The sequence below is a fragment of the Pangasianodon hypophthalmus genome, chromosome 10 (genome assembly GCF_027358585.1).
Source record: "Pangasianodon hypophthalmus isolate fPanHyp1 chromosome 10, fPanHyp1.pri, whole genome shotgun sequence".
NCBI classification, from domain to species: Eukaryota; Metazoa; Chordata; class Actinopteri; order Siluriformes; family Pangasiidae; genus Pangasianodon; species Pangasianodon hypophthalmus.
In genome coordinates, this window is record NC_069719.1 from 15,888,569 (window position 1) to 15,903,499 (window position 14,931).

At 38.8% G+C, this 14,931-nt stretch overlaps 1 protein-coding gene across 2 annotated transcripts; it reads right to left on the reverse strand.

Annotated features, from left to right (window-relative positions):
* Positions 1-190: 190 nt before the first annotated feature.
* Positions 191-13,918, reverse strand: msh4 (mutS homolog 4). 2 transcript variants are annotated; one of them, XM_026933730.3, is made up of 21 exons: positions 13,517-13,918; positions 11,620-11,772; positions 9,149-9,312; positions 7,716-7,826; positions 7,368-7,483; positions 6,410-6,583; positions 6,117-6,246; positions 5,999-6,041; positions 5,844-5,911; positions 5,125-5,199; positions 4,936-5,000; positions 4,521-4,690; positions 4,289-4,425; positions 4,007-4,110; positions 3,632-3,756; positions 3,312-3,512; positions 2,105-2,223; positions 1,900-2,028; positions 1,595-1,769; positions 1,304-1,392; positions 191-766 (listed from the first exon to the last, which is right to left on the reverse strand). In XM_026933730.3, the coding sequence occupies exons 1-21, from the start codon at positions 13,767-13,769 to the stop codon at positions 578-580; spliced, it is 2,790 nt and encodes a 929-aa protein (XP_026789531.3). In that variant the 5' UTR covers positions 13,770-13,918; the 3' UTR covers positions 191-577. The 2 variants fall into 2 exon arrangements, with proteins under 2 accessions (XP_026789531.3, XP_026789533.3); XM_026933732.3 differs by lacking the exon at positions 7,716-7,826.
* Positions 13,919-14,931: the final 1,013 nt, after the last annotated feature.

Genomic DNA, 14,931 nt, shown 5'->3' on the forward strand with positions numbered 1-14,931 from the left:
TCCTTTCCATTATTTTGACCAGATGAAAACAGTAAATGTGGGCCAGAACTGGGCTGTCACTCAATTGTTAGCTGTCCTGCACTGTCTCCTCAAAAGCAGCTCTGCTGTCCTGCAACTGTACGGCACTGATCAGGCCACCCAAGTTATTATATTTTTATAGGTTTCTTAATGCACTGCAATGCTCAAAAGATGCATTTGCGTTTTTTAATGACCTCTAGTTTACATTTCAACACACTACAATACAGTTAAAGCTGGGACAGTGTTAGCAATAACTAAAATCAACTAAACAAAATATATTTTATTTAGTCAATTCTATTTAGTAGGAAAGCCATATATAGTTTCCAATTAGATTTAGCATTTACTACTCAACATGCTGTAGAGGATAACTCAACAGAGCATTTTTAATTGTCTTTGTACCACCAGAGAACAAAATCATAACAATATCTGCGCAAATTTATTAAATATTTCCATTAACCCAACTAATTCAGTCACCAGTTGTGATACTGGATTTACTCAGTGTGCGCTTGCTAAGATCTTAGCATCCAGTCCATTTCTGTTAGTCTAGGTGCAGCAGGCATCACTCCTCTGTGTCCATGGACTCTAAGCTGTCCTTTAACTCAGCTTCATAGCTTCTTTTTAGGCCCTTTAGGTAAAGACAGAGACTATCTGGATCCAACCTGGAGTTTCGGGCCGTCTGTAACAATCTGGTGGCGAGACGAAACGCTGCCCCTTGTCGCAGGGTGGTTGGGTCGCTATGATGCTTAGCCTACGAGACATAGATAAAGTTATTTGGTAAAGTTTTGGTAAGTGCAGTTATTTGGTAAGGTTTTCAGGAAAATCCTGTAAATTCTGAAAAAAACTTTTGTATAACGTATAAGAAGTCTAACTACTGTAAACCTCGACTTGATTGACTTCAAATTTGCATGGATTACTTCAATTTATATATGGATTATTCTGCTGAGTTTAAATTGCTTATTATTATTATTAGCAGACACCATTCCACTTCTGCCCTGATTGTTCATTTCTTGCACCCAGCTGTCTATGCACTTGACCTTTTATTGAGTTTTTTGGGGTCACTAATTGCAAATGAGCTGTGTCTGGAACACACTTTGCACTTGATGGGTGATCAACATATCCATGTTGATGTACAAAGAAAATCAAATCAGTGTTTCTGAAACTTTTGTGAATCCGGTGGAAAATTTTAGTTTAGTTTGGCTTATGCAACATTTACACACAATACAAAAGATTGATAAATGAGGCCCAGTGTAAGCATACACCCAAAGACATTAAAATACAACCTTACCCATAACTTTTGGCTAGCTTTGGCTGATATAGCCTTGGCCTCCTGGATGATGGACAGTGGAAATGAGGTGTTCTCTGCTGCTCTTATACCTCAAACAGTAAAATAAGTAAAATATGTAACAACAGATGAGTGTAACACAACAAATGTTTTTAAACTTTGTCCAGTTAACTGACCGTTCGGTTATAACTTATCGCTATTTCATATTCAGCAAACAGACTCAATTCTACTTTATCAAGTAGTTGTCAAATGTATGAGAGCTCAAAGACCTGCCCTTTGTTTGATTAAGATTACCATAGTTGCTTTCCTCAGAGAAGCCTTGAGTCAGGAGGTAGGTGTAGACCACACTCTCTGCGCTGTTTTCAGTCCCACGCATGTGCTGGACCTGCATGTGCTGATTCTCTACGTTGGGGTAAAGACTCTCCAACTGACACAGCTCCAGGAAGTGGGTGGCAAACAGAGTGAATGCCTGCAAGACCCAGAAAGAACACATTCTGGCTGATGCGGCTTGTTTTTAATGATTTTTATACTGTTCACAATAAGAAAAGCAATGTTATCACTACCATATTAAGAAACATATTATAACCAGTTCACTCTACCTTCAGATTGATGAGGAATTCACAAACCGAGTGGCAAATTCCGATGCCCTCCTCTGCACTAGTGCCACGTCCCAGCTCATCAATAATAATGAGTGACCTGTTACTTGCATTGTGTATTATGTAGGACACCTAACAGTACACTGAAAATTAGTATAGATATAGTAAATGCACTACAATATTGTACATATGGTCACTTTATATTAACCTCCTTCATCTCAACCATAAATGTTGATGAGTTGGTCTCAAAATCGTCGTCTACTCCTATCCGAGTGAATATTTGATCAGCAATACGGAACGAGGCAAATTCAGCAGGCACAAATGATCCTAAGGCAAAAATTATGAGAACAGAGAGGTGTACCAGTAAAAATGAACAAATGTAAATTTTAGTTAAAAAACTTTCTTTTCAGAATAGCCATTCTTTAAAGGAATACTGCAGTGTGTTTCATCTGTCCACAGAGAAGAATGTTCCCTGTACTGACAAAAGAATGGAAACTTGTTTACTCCAAACTCAACTGTAGTAGAAATCTAATTAAATTTCAGCACTATTCAATTTGATTACTTGCTTTATCCTGGTCAGGGCCATGGTGGATCCAGTGCCTATCCCAGGAACACTGGGCATAAGGTGGGAGAATTTATCCTGGGTGAGATGCCAGTCTATTTCAGAGCGCCATGCACTCACACATTCACACACTTATTCACACATAGGGGCATGTTTAGCACAACTAATCCATCTACCTTCATGTTTTTGGGTAGTGGGAGGAAACCAGAGAGCCCGGAGGAAACCTATGTGAATACAGGGAAGCTGTGAAGTGGCAATGCCTAAAATCCAGCACTAGTTTATGTGAAATACATTTTTCCAAAAATAATTGCTCAGTTCTTTATAATTCATTTTTTCAGAGATACGACTACTTTTTCAGAGAAAGGAATTTGTGGTTATGCGTTACCAGCATGTTCTTGTTAGTCTGACTGAGTAACGATGCCACAAATCCTTACAGAATTTATTAGACTTACCAGTAAGTTACCAGAATTACTTATTATTGTATTGCTCAAGTGTGGACCACATAAGAACTGCTTTGGTAAGGCATTGTCCAGCCCATCCTAAGATCCTTACTGTTAGAATTTATTTATGTTGCATTTTTTAATAATTTATTGACAGATTTCAGTAATTGCTCTCAGACCCCAAAGGTGAGTTTTGAGTAAGGAAGTTTTGTGATCTTTACTCTGTAGAAGATAACAAGTCAAAATTTTTGTCTGTGGTAATCACATGCACTACAGATGCACTGAACTGTAAATACAGATGATTAAACATGGACGAACAGGTGAAGGGGAAAACTAAATCTCACTGTTATATTTTCAGTACATGAAATAATATAGTCAAATACTGTCTGATTCAAAATAGCAAGTCTGGGTACCTATCTGAGCCATGATTTGGCAGAGGGCCACCTGTTTGAGGTAAGTGGACTTGCCACTCATGTTCGGGCCTGTGATTATAACAAAGTTGCTTCCCTCAGAGATATGGCTGTTGTTGGGGATGGGCTGCTGGCCAGCAACGCGCTCCAGAATCGGATGGCGGCCTTGTCTTATTGCCAGTGTATCAGTGAATTCAGGGCGCACTGGGGCACAAACACAGAGTGAAATATATAATTATGTAAAATAGATAAATGTCAGCGGCCATAAGACAACAAATACTGGAGTATATTTAGATAGATCTGTATGTGGAGTCTAATCTTACCATAGTCTGAAATAGTGCAAACATTGGCGAGGGAGAGCAGCATATCCAGCATGGATACAGCATCAGAGAGCTTATACAAGCAGTGAATGTGTTTATACACCTCATTAAGTAACCTGCACACCACACTGCAGAGATGTAGAAGAAGACTGAAACATCAAATTATCTGCATTTCCATAATGCAGCTGGTCAGAACAGAAGCATGGTGGTTAACACAAAATTATAAATTATAAAAAAAAACACGTATGTATAAAGCAACTGAAAAATAGTTACAAGTAGTTAAAGATATCTGAAGTGTGCTAATTAGACAGCTTAGATGAAACCTGTATTGTTGAAACATATAATGTCTAACACAGCGTATATGTGGTCAATGCTCACATGTAAGACATGTGAAATATCTCCTTCAAGGCTTCATCACAGCGATCATTCATCTTCATCAGGTCTAACGTAGTGAAGCTGTAGTTGTTTTTTTGTCTAGTTACCTGCAGTGAGTTAAAACCTATCACACACAGGTCATGTTCACATGTGTTTCATCTATTTAATGTCAATTGCATATGTTTGAATATGTTAATAAGCAATAAAAATAATTGGGTTAATAAAATTGTGTATGTAGTGTATAGTTAAATGTAGCACTAATTTGTTTAGGTGATCAGGCCTCACTTTGATGAACTCTCCTGGAAGCTGTCCATCAGGCAGGCCAAAACCCTCCAGCCTCATCTGGATGAAGAAACCTCGAGCAGTGTTAAAACTAGTGCGCAGTGGAAGGCCATACTTCTCTCCTAGCTGATCTACTAATCCTGTACCAGTAGAGTACAGTACAGACACTACTAATAAAACTATTGTCCTTCAAACATATGACGGTCATTTTAGATATTAAACATGAGCCACTCACCTGCTATATCATCCACTACCTCAGTGTAGGCTCGACGTGCAATGTCTAGCAATTCATTGACATTAGGGCGTACAGCATAGCACTTTTGTGTGCGCATATTCAGACTGCCCTTCATATAGCTGGTGTCATTGTTGATCACTGTTTTGATTTGATCCAAAATGCTGTTAAACCTACCAACAAAAGTTAAAAGTTTAAGAAAAGGTTAATTGTGCTGCAAGTTAAAAATAGCACTTTACTCTTGAGTGTTCCACCTATAGTATCTGTGTAAAAGGTTTTTTCAAGCCAAGTATATTAAAATACAGTCAAGGGCTTCAGGTAATATGATTTTAGACTATAGACTTCATGTGCTTCAAATTCAAATATAGCAGTACACAAATACAACAGTTCATATAAGGCAGTATGAAGTGTTTATTACCTGCTATCTTCTAGTGAAGTGTAATAAGCTTTCAGTAAGGATGTCTTAGCGTCCTTCAACACCATCTGTGAAAAATGACTGAAAAACACTTACTGACCATACCATACAAATTATATACAGTATATAAATTTCCCTAGTTCCATCACTGATCAAAATATCTGCAAACACTTTGATGTGACCTGTTCTGACCTTGAGTGGTTCAATCAGCTCTAGCGTGTGTTTCAGCTGAATGACCTGCATTATCTTTGCTTCAGCCACTTCAACCTAGATCACAGGCAAGAAAGAGAAGGAGAGAATTTTAGCATATTTCTTGATTTTTTCTTTTCATAAATCACATGTCTAAATGGAATGTCATACTATTTACAGTAGGATAACTTTCTATACATTCTTAAAACTATTTTTTTGGTGCCAGAGCAATGGCACAATTCTAAAATTTAAACCAATATGGTCTAAAAGCCATCAGCATTAATTGGGACTGCTAATAATGGTCCACCACCCAAATAATACCATATGGTGGTCCATTTTCATTGATGGACAGGTAGAGTTGGGCATAAATACAGATGGGCTATGGTCAGTAATTGTATACCTACTACATGATCCTATATGGTATAAGGGCAGTGAGGGTAGCTAATAACCTGGCAACTGTATGGTGCAATGCAGCAACCCAGATAAACTTTGTCTTGGATGTTTTTAATTATTAAAATTATTAACATTTCTCAGCAGTATTTACCCAACTTGACCCATGCAAAAAGCCAGAACAAAGGAGTGCAAAAATTATAATCTCCTCTTTGTAGAATTTTACATTTTTAAAAAACATAAACAGATTAAACTTTTTTAGCTCAAGACCTAAATGAGCAATATACATACAGTACACGTAAATACACTTTTTAAAAAAAAGCACACTGTACCGTCTCTTGCTTGGGGAGCTGCACAAGAGCAGAAAGCAGTTGATCTATATCCAAGAATTGTGTGATTGCTGTAAATTAAACAGCAACGCTCATTAAACTCAGTCAAATTGGTTATCAGTTTCTTGCAAACAATGTGAAAAACGAAAGCACCTCACCACTCTTGAGACCAAAGAAGAGTTCCTCACCCTGCAGCAGTTCCTAAAAACAGATCAGCACAATGCTGGGTAAAATCTTTTTTTCTTATTGTCTAACCACTTGGTGTGGATATTCTACCTGTATGGTGTCCTGTCGTGTGTTAATGGTGTCAACATCCAACAGAGGCTCCAGAATGTTAGAGCGAAGCCTCCTCTCACCACCTGGTGTTTTTGTGTAATTTAAGACCTCAAGTAGAGTGTGTTCACTCCTGATGTTAAAACATGTGAACACTAAGGTAGCAATGCTATTACTAACATATTTAGTATTAGAATATTCAAAAATAGGATTTTGCAATGACATGAAGACAATGAGAATAAAGAAGAGAAAGAGTGAAGAATGTATGGAGAATGGTTTGGCTTATCTTTTCTAACCTGTGGCCCCTGTTGTTAATTACTAACTCCAAGTTCCTGGCTGAGACTGCGTCAATCATGGCAGTCTGCTCACTGCCGGTGAAGCTCACTTTCAGAGATCTGGGAGCATAGACAGAGTTCTGAATGAACTCTAAGTACTTAAGGAGCGCTGCTGCAGCTGCCAGACAATAGTACCTGCAGAAAGGCAACATTATAATAACAACTCAAATCTACATCCACACCACTCATGTGCATTATTGACTACAGACTGACATTAAAGGTAAAGTGCACCCTGAAACACATTTAATGATCAATATGTTGACAGAAATATTTGTGATGTGCTTAGCGATTCTGGTGCTATTTTGTAGAAGTAATGGATGCAGCAAACATTGGACTCAAAGCTCCAGAATGCAATGCAGCTATTCGACACAGTGATGAGTTACAGCAGCAACACAGCTCAGACAGCTTTGTCTGTGAGTTGATGAGCACAATGGCGATGATGGCCATATTAGCATTAAAAGTATACGTTTTGGTAAACTTATCTGTCTGCCCAGAGTGTACAGACGAGGACATGAGAGAGCTGGACAGACTAAAGCACTGCTGCATCACTTTTTTTTAGTTAGAGATGAAGTGAAAGCAAAATCCCACTGCCACCACTGTCAGGAAGTTGAACAGCATTGTGGGCAATGTAGGAAACCATTAACGGAGATGAAAATAGACAAACGTTGCTGAAAGAAGTTTAAACTAAAAATGTCAACTCAAAATTTCATTATATAATAAGTCTTGGATGCCACTGAAGATTAATTATAATGCCACTGTATTCATTATAAAGAATAATATGCAGGTTGTTCATGGTGGATTTTTCCTTTAACACTTACTATTGATTAAGGAACCTTTTCACATAGTGTATATATAAAACTATCTTATTTGTATTATATCAAAATTAAACATTCACTAAGTGAATAAATGTCATACATACTTGGTTTGTACATCCATTAGAACAGTGTTGAACTCGGGCGCACAGAGCTGCTGGATATACTCCAGTCCTTTCCCCTCGTTAAAGTACTTCCTTTGAATTGCAGTGAAAGCTACAGACTGTAAGTAGAATGGTGTAGTAGAATAAAATATATGAAACTAATAATCGACAAAATACATCTCACACATTTGCATAATTTCATCAGAAATGTTCATTAGTGTTCATACTGCATGCTGAGTTTGTGTACATTCACTTAAAATTTACAAAAGTAATTCTGACTCCTGCCTTAAACATGCAACATCTAAGCAGTTTTCTATGTGACAGGCCTACACATTTACTACAAACGTTTACCGAAAAGTTCTCTGTGATGAGGTTGTAGAGCTTGGTTCCTTGCCCTTTCTCACTAGCAGTGTCTGGCATGAGAATCTCAAGAGGCACTAAGATATGCAGTTTGGTAATTACCTGAAATGAGTTTTGACACATAAACACTAGAATTTCTTACTCAAGCGCTCAGTGTTTAAATACAGCCTAATGATAAAAATGATAAATTAACCTTGTTATATTGAATGTAACTAAAAATCAATGAGTCAATCAATTTGCAAATTTAATTTTGTAAGGAAATGATCAACTACCTTATAGAAATTATCAACTATTGTATTGAAATGATCAACTAGATCAGGGTTTCCCAAACTTTTTGGGCAAAATGACCCCAAAATGACATTGTGAATTTTCTACAACCCTTACAACCTTATGTTTTTTTTTAAATTACAAATATAATATTTATAAGATGACTGTAACATTTGAACATTTTATTATGCCAGTAGTGTACATATGTGTACTGTATGTGACTAAAAACCAAAGGAATATTCTTTGACTTACCAATCTAATGGGAAGTGTTGTGCTGTTGTAGAAAAATAATCCATGCTGGGGTGGTGTAATACGGCCTGACGCAAAGCAGCCTGGTTTAAACTTGACGTATGATTTTGTACGCGTGTGCAGAAGCAGTGGTAATGTGACTGTTATTATTATTCACACACTCACTGCATATCTTATGTACATCCAGAATATTTAAAAGTGGCATCCCTTTTGGAAAACATCCCTGTCTGTCAGGTTTCCAAGTCGAACTGTAAAATGTTTAGCGATTATATGCACAGCGATGTTAAACACACCGATAAGCTGTCTCTTTCAAAATTGTTCCGCCTCTGTCATGACTGTTGTCATGAGCTGCTTCTCAGAAACTCTGACCTTACATTCAAAAGTATTTACTAATCTAGAAAATCCAGAAAGCTGGTACGCAAAACAGACCTTTCGGTAGATTTGAAGCCACACGAGAGGTTTTTAAAATTCAAACTGTAAATCGGAAAACAAGTCTGTGTTAATAATCAATAACGGTCTAGATTAGTACATAAGTATGCAATCTGAGACACAACGCTAATTTGTTTAGCGGAGGTAGATGGAACGGGGTCATGTTTTGCAGAACTATATTAGTGCAGCATGTCAGGAAACTAAAATAGCACATATTAATTTAAAAGTGGCTTGTCCGAATGTAACTCCCGGTAACATTTAAAAATATTAGCACACAAAATCCGTCTTTAATTTTCTAATATTCATTTGTAAAATGAATGAAACAAAAGAGGAGATTGTGAGTTTCTCTTGGGACCACATTTGTAAATCAACCCCTAGTCCGGGAACCCCTGAACTAGACTATTGGCAAAATATATCACCTAAATATATTATGAAATCTTGTGTCAAACAAGGACAGAAAGCCTTCACTGGAGTTTCACCTTGGCATAAGTCCCAGTATCTGCAAACTGTGAGAGTACCAACTCAGGGGACCTCGTGTTGATGCTGGCCATGCCGATCTCTCCCCTGGCTAAACCCCGGCCCTCCACCACAGCCACGATTACAGATGCAGCATGACACACAGATGCAGACGAGGAAGATGTCACTGGATTTAGAGAATAGTGTATGTCAAAACATGATGATGCACTCTTCTCAAATCTCCCAGTTTTCATTACCTTCGCCTAGTGTTCTTTGGGAGCAAGGTGATCCTGACCCAGCAAGGCTGGACAAACAAAAAACAATCAAACAAAGCAGGATCATGGTTCGTCTTCAAGTATCACAAATTCAGAGAAGAGGTCATAGCCAAGAAGCCTGTGCCGTCTCTATTGTGCTGTTCCAGTGTCACAGCGCTTTTTTCCACACTCACCAAAAACCCCATGACACTTTGTTTACGTTGTATAACACAATTCACAGAGGCAAAACAACCAGAGTTTACTGTATTTGTTGATGTTTTTGTATTAGTTAAAAAATGCACTCACCAAGCATTTTATTAGGAACACCTGTACACCTACTCATTCATGCAATTATCTAATCAGCCAATCATGTGGCAGCAGTGAAAAAACAGAAGCAGGTAATGTTCACATCAGCCACCAGAATGGGGAATTTTTAAATAGGTGGATTCAGGTGTGGCTCCTGCTCTAGAGTTTACTCAGAATGGTGCAGTAAAGAAAAAACTTCCAGTGAGTGGCAGTTCTGTGAACGGAAACGTCTTGTTGATGAAAGGTCAACGGAGAATGGCCAGACTGGTTCGAGCTGACAGAAAGGCTACAGTAACTCAGATAACCACTCTGTACAATTGTGGTGAGCAGAAAAACATCTCAGAATGCACAACACATGGAACCTTGAGGCACATGGGCTACAACAGCAGAAGACCACATCAGGTTCCAATTCTGTCAGCCAAGAACAGAAAGCTGAGGCTGCAGTGGGCACAGGCTCACCAAAACTAGGCAGTTTAAGACTGGAAAAATGTAGCCTGGTCTGATGAATCTTGATTTCTGCTGAGGCACACAGATGGTAGGGTCAGAATTTAGCACCAACAGCATGAATCCATGGACCCAACCTGCCTTCTGTCAACAGTCCAGGCTGGTGGAGGTGGTGTAATGGTGTGGGGAATGTTTTCTTGGTACACTTTGAACAGAAAGCTGAGGCTGCAGTGGGCACAGGCTCACCAAAACTAGGCAGTTTAAGACTGGAAAAATGTAGCCTGGTCTGATGAATCTTGATTTCTGCTGAGGCACACAGATGGTAGGGTCAGAATTTAGCACCAACAGCATGAATCCATGGACCCAACCTGCCTTCTGTCAACAGTCCAGGCTGGTGGAGGTGGTGTAATGGTGTGGGGAATGTTTTCTTGGTACACTTTGGGCCTGTCAGTACCAATCATTCATTTCTTGAATGCCACAGCCTATTTGAGTATTGTTGCTGACCATGTTCATGGCCATAATTTATCCATCTCCCAATGGCTACTTCTAGCATGATAATGCACCATATCACAAAACAAATCGTCTCAAACTGGTTTCAGTAACATTACAATGAGTTCAGTGCTCTTCAGTGGCCTTCCCAGTCACTGGATCTGAATCCAATAGAACACCTTTGGGATGTGGTAGAACAGGAGAGTCACAGCATGAAAGTGCACCTGAAAAATCTGCAGGAATTACGTGATGCAAACATGTCAACATGGACCAGAATTTCAAAGGAATGTGTCCAACATCTTGTGGAATCCGTGCCATGAAGTGAGTTTCCTCCACTGAGGAAGTACTCAGGAAATCAGACAAATCTGAATGTGTCTACTGCACTAAGATGATGACATGTTAAAACCATCTTTCTTCTATACATAAACGTTTTTTTTTTTTATTATTCATTCATCTTCAATAAGCACTATATGTTGTTCAGGGATGCTGTGAATCTTATCTCAGGAAAACTGGGAATACATCCTGGATGGGACAACACACACATTCACATACTCCTTTACACCTAGGGGCAAGTTAGAGTAGTCAATCCACCTAGTGGCATGTTTTTGGGAGGTGGGATGAAACCAGAGAACCCGGAGAAAACCCACACAGACACAGAGAGAACATGCAAAACGCCGCACAGACAGTAACTCAAGCTCAAGAGTGAGGGACCCTGGAGGTGTGAGTGTGTGACGTTCGCCCACTGTGCCACTGTGACACCTTCATGACACTCTGGTAGCTCTAACTGTAGGTGTACTTTACTCATACAGCTCAAATTGTTATATGTAGGTTAGAGCCTCCTGATGTCTGTCCTTTGCACCAAATTTGCCCTGCAACTTCCCTTCACATAATCCTAAATTGTGATTTATTTGTAAAATAGTATGACACCAGCCTGTTTTAAAGCTTGGTTAAATTTTTTCAATATTTCCTATATTTTCTTTTAGCTTTTTTTGTTCACTTACTGTTGAGCTCCCTCTGTAGAGCTGGTCCCAGCAGGGTGCGCGTAGCTGAGCCTGGTGTTCTCCTGAGGCGAGGAGTGCTTGAGCTTCTGCACAGAGAACTGTAGACCCCACCACCAGTCCATGAAGAGCTGGACGAGTTCACCCTGTTCACACCTGAACACACAAGCTTAAATATGGGTGAAAGTATAAACATTAGGCTCTGCACCAAGCCTGATATGTTAAATATGAATTCTTCTTGCTCAGTACAGCTGTTTGGACACATGGGTGGCATAGAATGGCAGTTGACACCCTTGAAATAAGCCTTGCCATCCCAACAATTCTGACCTTACATCCCATCTCTGAGAGATTTTATTAATTTCAGAACATGCAGACTTAATGAATCGTACCTAGCTCATATTGATTTAAGCCATCATTGTAGCCTTGAGTGTATTTTGACCAACTCCCATTTAGGAACAATAGAGCAACTACGAAGCCAAACGAATAATGTTTTTACAGAGCTAATTGTCAATCAAGGAACAAATCAGATTTAGCAAATGCAGCTTTGTCCTATAATTAGCCAAACCTAGGTGTGCTCCTGCCTTTCTTTGTCTCAAACTGACACAAAATGTTTCTTGCTAAAATAATGCTAACTACCCAGCAAACACAGAATGTTTCCCTAATGATAGTGCTTGGTTCACTGTTGGTTATTTTTTTTGGGAACCATTTCATAACATTCAGGGTACATTCTTTTCTGGTTAACAAAGTCAGAGCTATTCCCGAACCCTCCTGGGAACTTTAAAACACAACCTCCTATTATGATTATGAGACAACTGATGAGGATGTTTGCCAAAGGTTGCTTTTAGGTACTTTTTTTTTTTACTTCAAACTAACGTTCCCATAACCTTCTCTTACTGGAAGTTCATGAAGTTCTCCAGAGGTTGCTTTTAGGTTTAATTTTCATATAGAAACTCATGTTAAATAAAAGCAGCAAGTTTGTGCTTATTCTTGTGTCTCTTGTTATTTGGCCATAGCTCTTCATAGCTCCTACACATCTGTAACTAATAAAAACACAAAATGTACACATGTATTATTATTATTATTATTATTACTAGTACGTTTATACAGTACCTATTTGTGTAGCTTGTTATATTGGAAGGTGAGTGTACCAGTCCTGTCTTATTAGACACAAACATAATGGGAACCTTATGACAACCAACCAGGTCTGTGTCACTGCAGTAACAGGTGTGTCTAAGGCTGGTTTGTGTAAGGACCATCCCAGGGTTAGAGTAATGTTCCTGAGGGGTTCAAATTATTTAAAGGTTACCAGAACGTTAGGGGAACCTTCTCTGAACCATAATATACAATGAAACACAAATGTTGTATATCCATAATGAAAACTTTCACAGAAAACCAACCGAGAACTAAAAAAAGATTTGTTCTCCATAAAGTATCAGAAAAAAAAAAAGTTTCCAGAACATTCTGGCAACCAATAAGCTGGGTTAGCTGGGGTTCGGGTCAGTACAGTAACAGGTTTGTGTAGGGATGGTTCAGAGAACGTTCCCTAACATTAGGGGAATGTTCTCCATGTTAGGTTCCCGAGAGGTTCAAATGTTTTAAAGGTTTCTCCGAACCATCGCGGGTTACCTCAAGGTTATGTAAAAGTTATGTAAACATTAGGGGAACATCCTCTGAACCCTAATACACAACGAAACACACACGAAATACTTTCCTGGAAAACCAGACGGGTCCAAAATAAAATCTGCTCTAGGAACATTTCAGGAACCCAAAACAAACGTTCCCACAACGTTCCACTAACGGGTCACTTTTAGCTGGGTTACTTGGAAAGCTAAACCGATAGCTCTAGCACTGTGAGGTGACGTTAGCTGTCTAAGCTAATTTTGGTTAGTACGGTAGCTACCTGTTGTAGCCGGAGTTTTGGTTACGCTTGTTGTCTGAACACCAGCTACAGAGGTGGAGGTTGATCCAGGACCGGAGCAGGAGCTAGCGCTGTGTGGTGTGTGTGAGCTGGACAGAGGAGACGGGGACGGTGCGCCATCGTCCTGCCGCCTGCGCGGAGCTGCGCTGAAGCTGCGCTCAGAACCGGACAAGCTGCTTGCGCCGGTGTCTGAACTGTATCCGGCCGTTACCTCTTCAGTGCTGCTACGGAGCATTTAGACATCCGCAGTACTTCGTCTGACTGACTTACTTGACGGAAAGCAGCAAAAATTAGTGTAACTGTACGAGTGACGTTAACAATTAGCAGCCAGTGAAGTATTTGGTCCCGTTCAAGAGATCGTGAGGTGTTTGGTTTAGCGCCAAAACTCGGCGCCACCTAGCGGCCAACTTACCTTTCACACATATGAACTTACCTTTCACACATATTTACTTACCTTTCACACATATTTACTTACCTTTCACACATATGAACTTACCTTTCACACATATTTACTTAGCCTTCACACATACGAACTTGTCTTTCACGTATAATTTGTCTTTCACCCACATTTATGTATTTTCCACACATATGAACAAGGGACATGTTGCCATGAATGTGGCTCAGTGGCTCTTCTTTATCACAATATATGTAATAATGTAAATAATAACTAATAAATAATTTTACAATCTTGGTTAAATCACAACTAATCATGTAAAAGTACAACTAGTTATGTACAAGTACAGTTTTACACTTTAAGAATACAGTACAATGTGTCATTACTGTACACAAACATTACATTATGTAAGCTGTGAGAGATGAAAACGCTTCATACAAATGATCATAATCAACAGCAGTGCCGGAACAGCTCCTAAGTCCTAGCAGCCTCAAACTCTTCTTCATCAGATTTTTATTCATATTGGCAGTTATTTTTATGCTAAGGCTCATGCCAACTGCCTTGACATCTCGGAGAAATTATCCTCTTATCTTGGAAAAAGTATTTTCCAAGCCCATGATATTAAAAAGATACCTGATATTGTCTAATATCAATTTCCCCTACTATCAATATCTTAACAAAAACATTTTTTGTTCATATCTGTGAACAAAATGTCTTGTTGCCATAAATTTGTGTTAAATTTAAAAAAAAAAGTTTATGCAAGCTTTTGCATGGCTCATCTGTACTTTTACATCTGCGTCAATACTGCATTTCAGGGTTGATTTAAAAAATATATATATTAATAAAATTAAAAACTAACCCTATCTATGTAATCTATGAATCATGTTTTGTATATCCAAAAGCAACAAATGAAGCACCAAAAAAAAAAAAAAAATCATCAGCTTAAATTATTTCATGCCAGCAAATTTGATGCATTTTCATCTCTCAAAACCTAATTAAATTC

Excerpts from the sequence above, each read along its gene's own strand:
- msh4 (XM_026933730.3), bottom strand. The coding sequence starts at position 13,769 with ATGCTCCGTAGCAGCACTGAAGAGGTAACGGCCGGATACAGTTCAGAC. Across the intron at positions 6,042-6,116 it reads CACGACAGGACACCATACAG|GAACTGCTGCAGGGTGAGGA; the intron begins GTAGAATATCCA and ends ATCTGTTTTTAG. Across the intron at positions 1,770-1,899 it reads AATTCCTCATCAATCTGAAG|GCATTCACTCTGTTTGCCAC; the intron begins GTAGAGTGAACT and ends TGGGTCTTGCAG.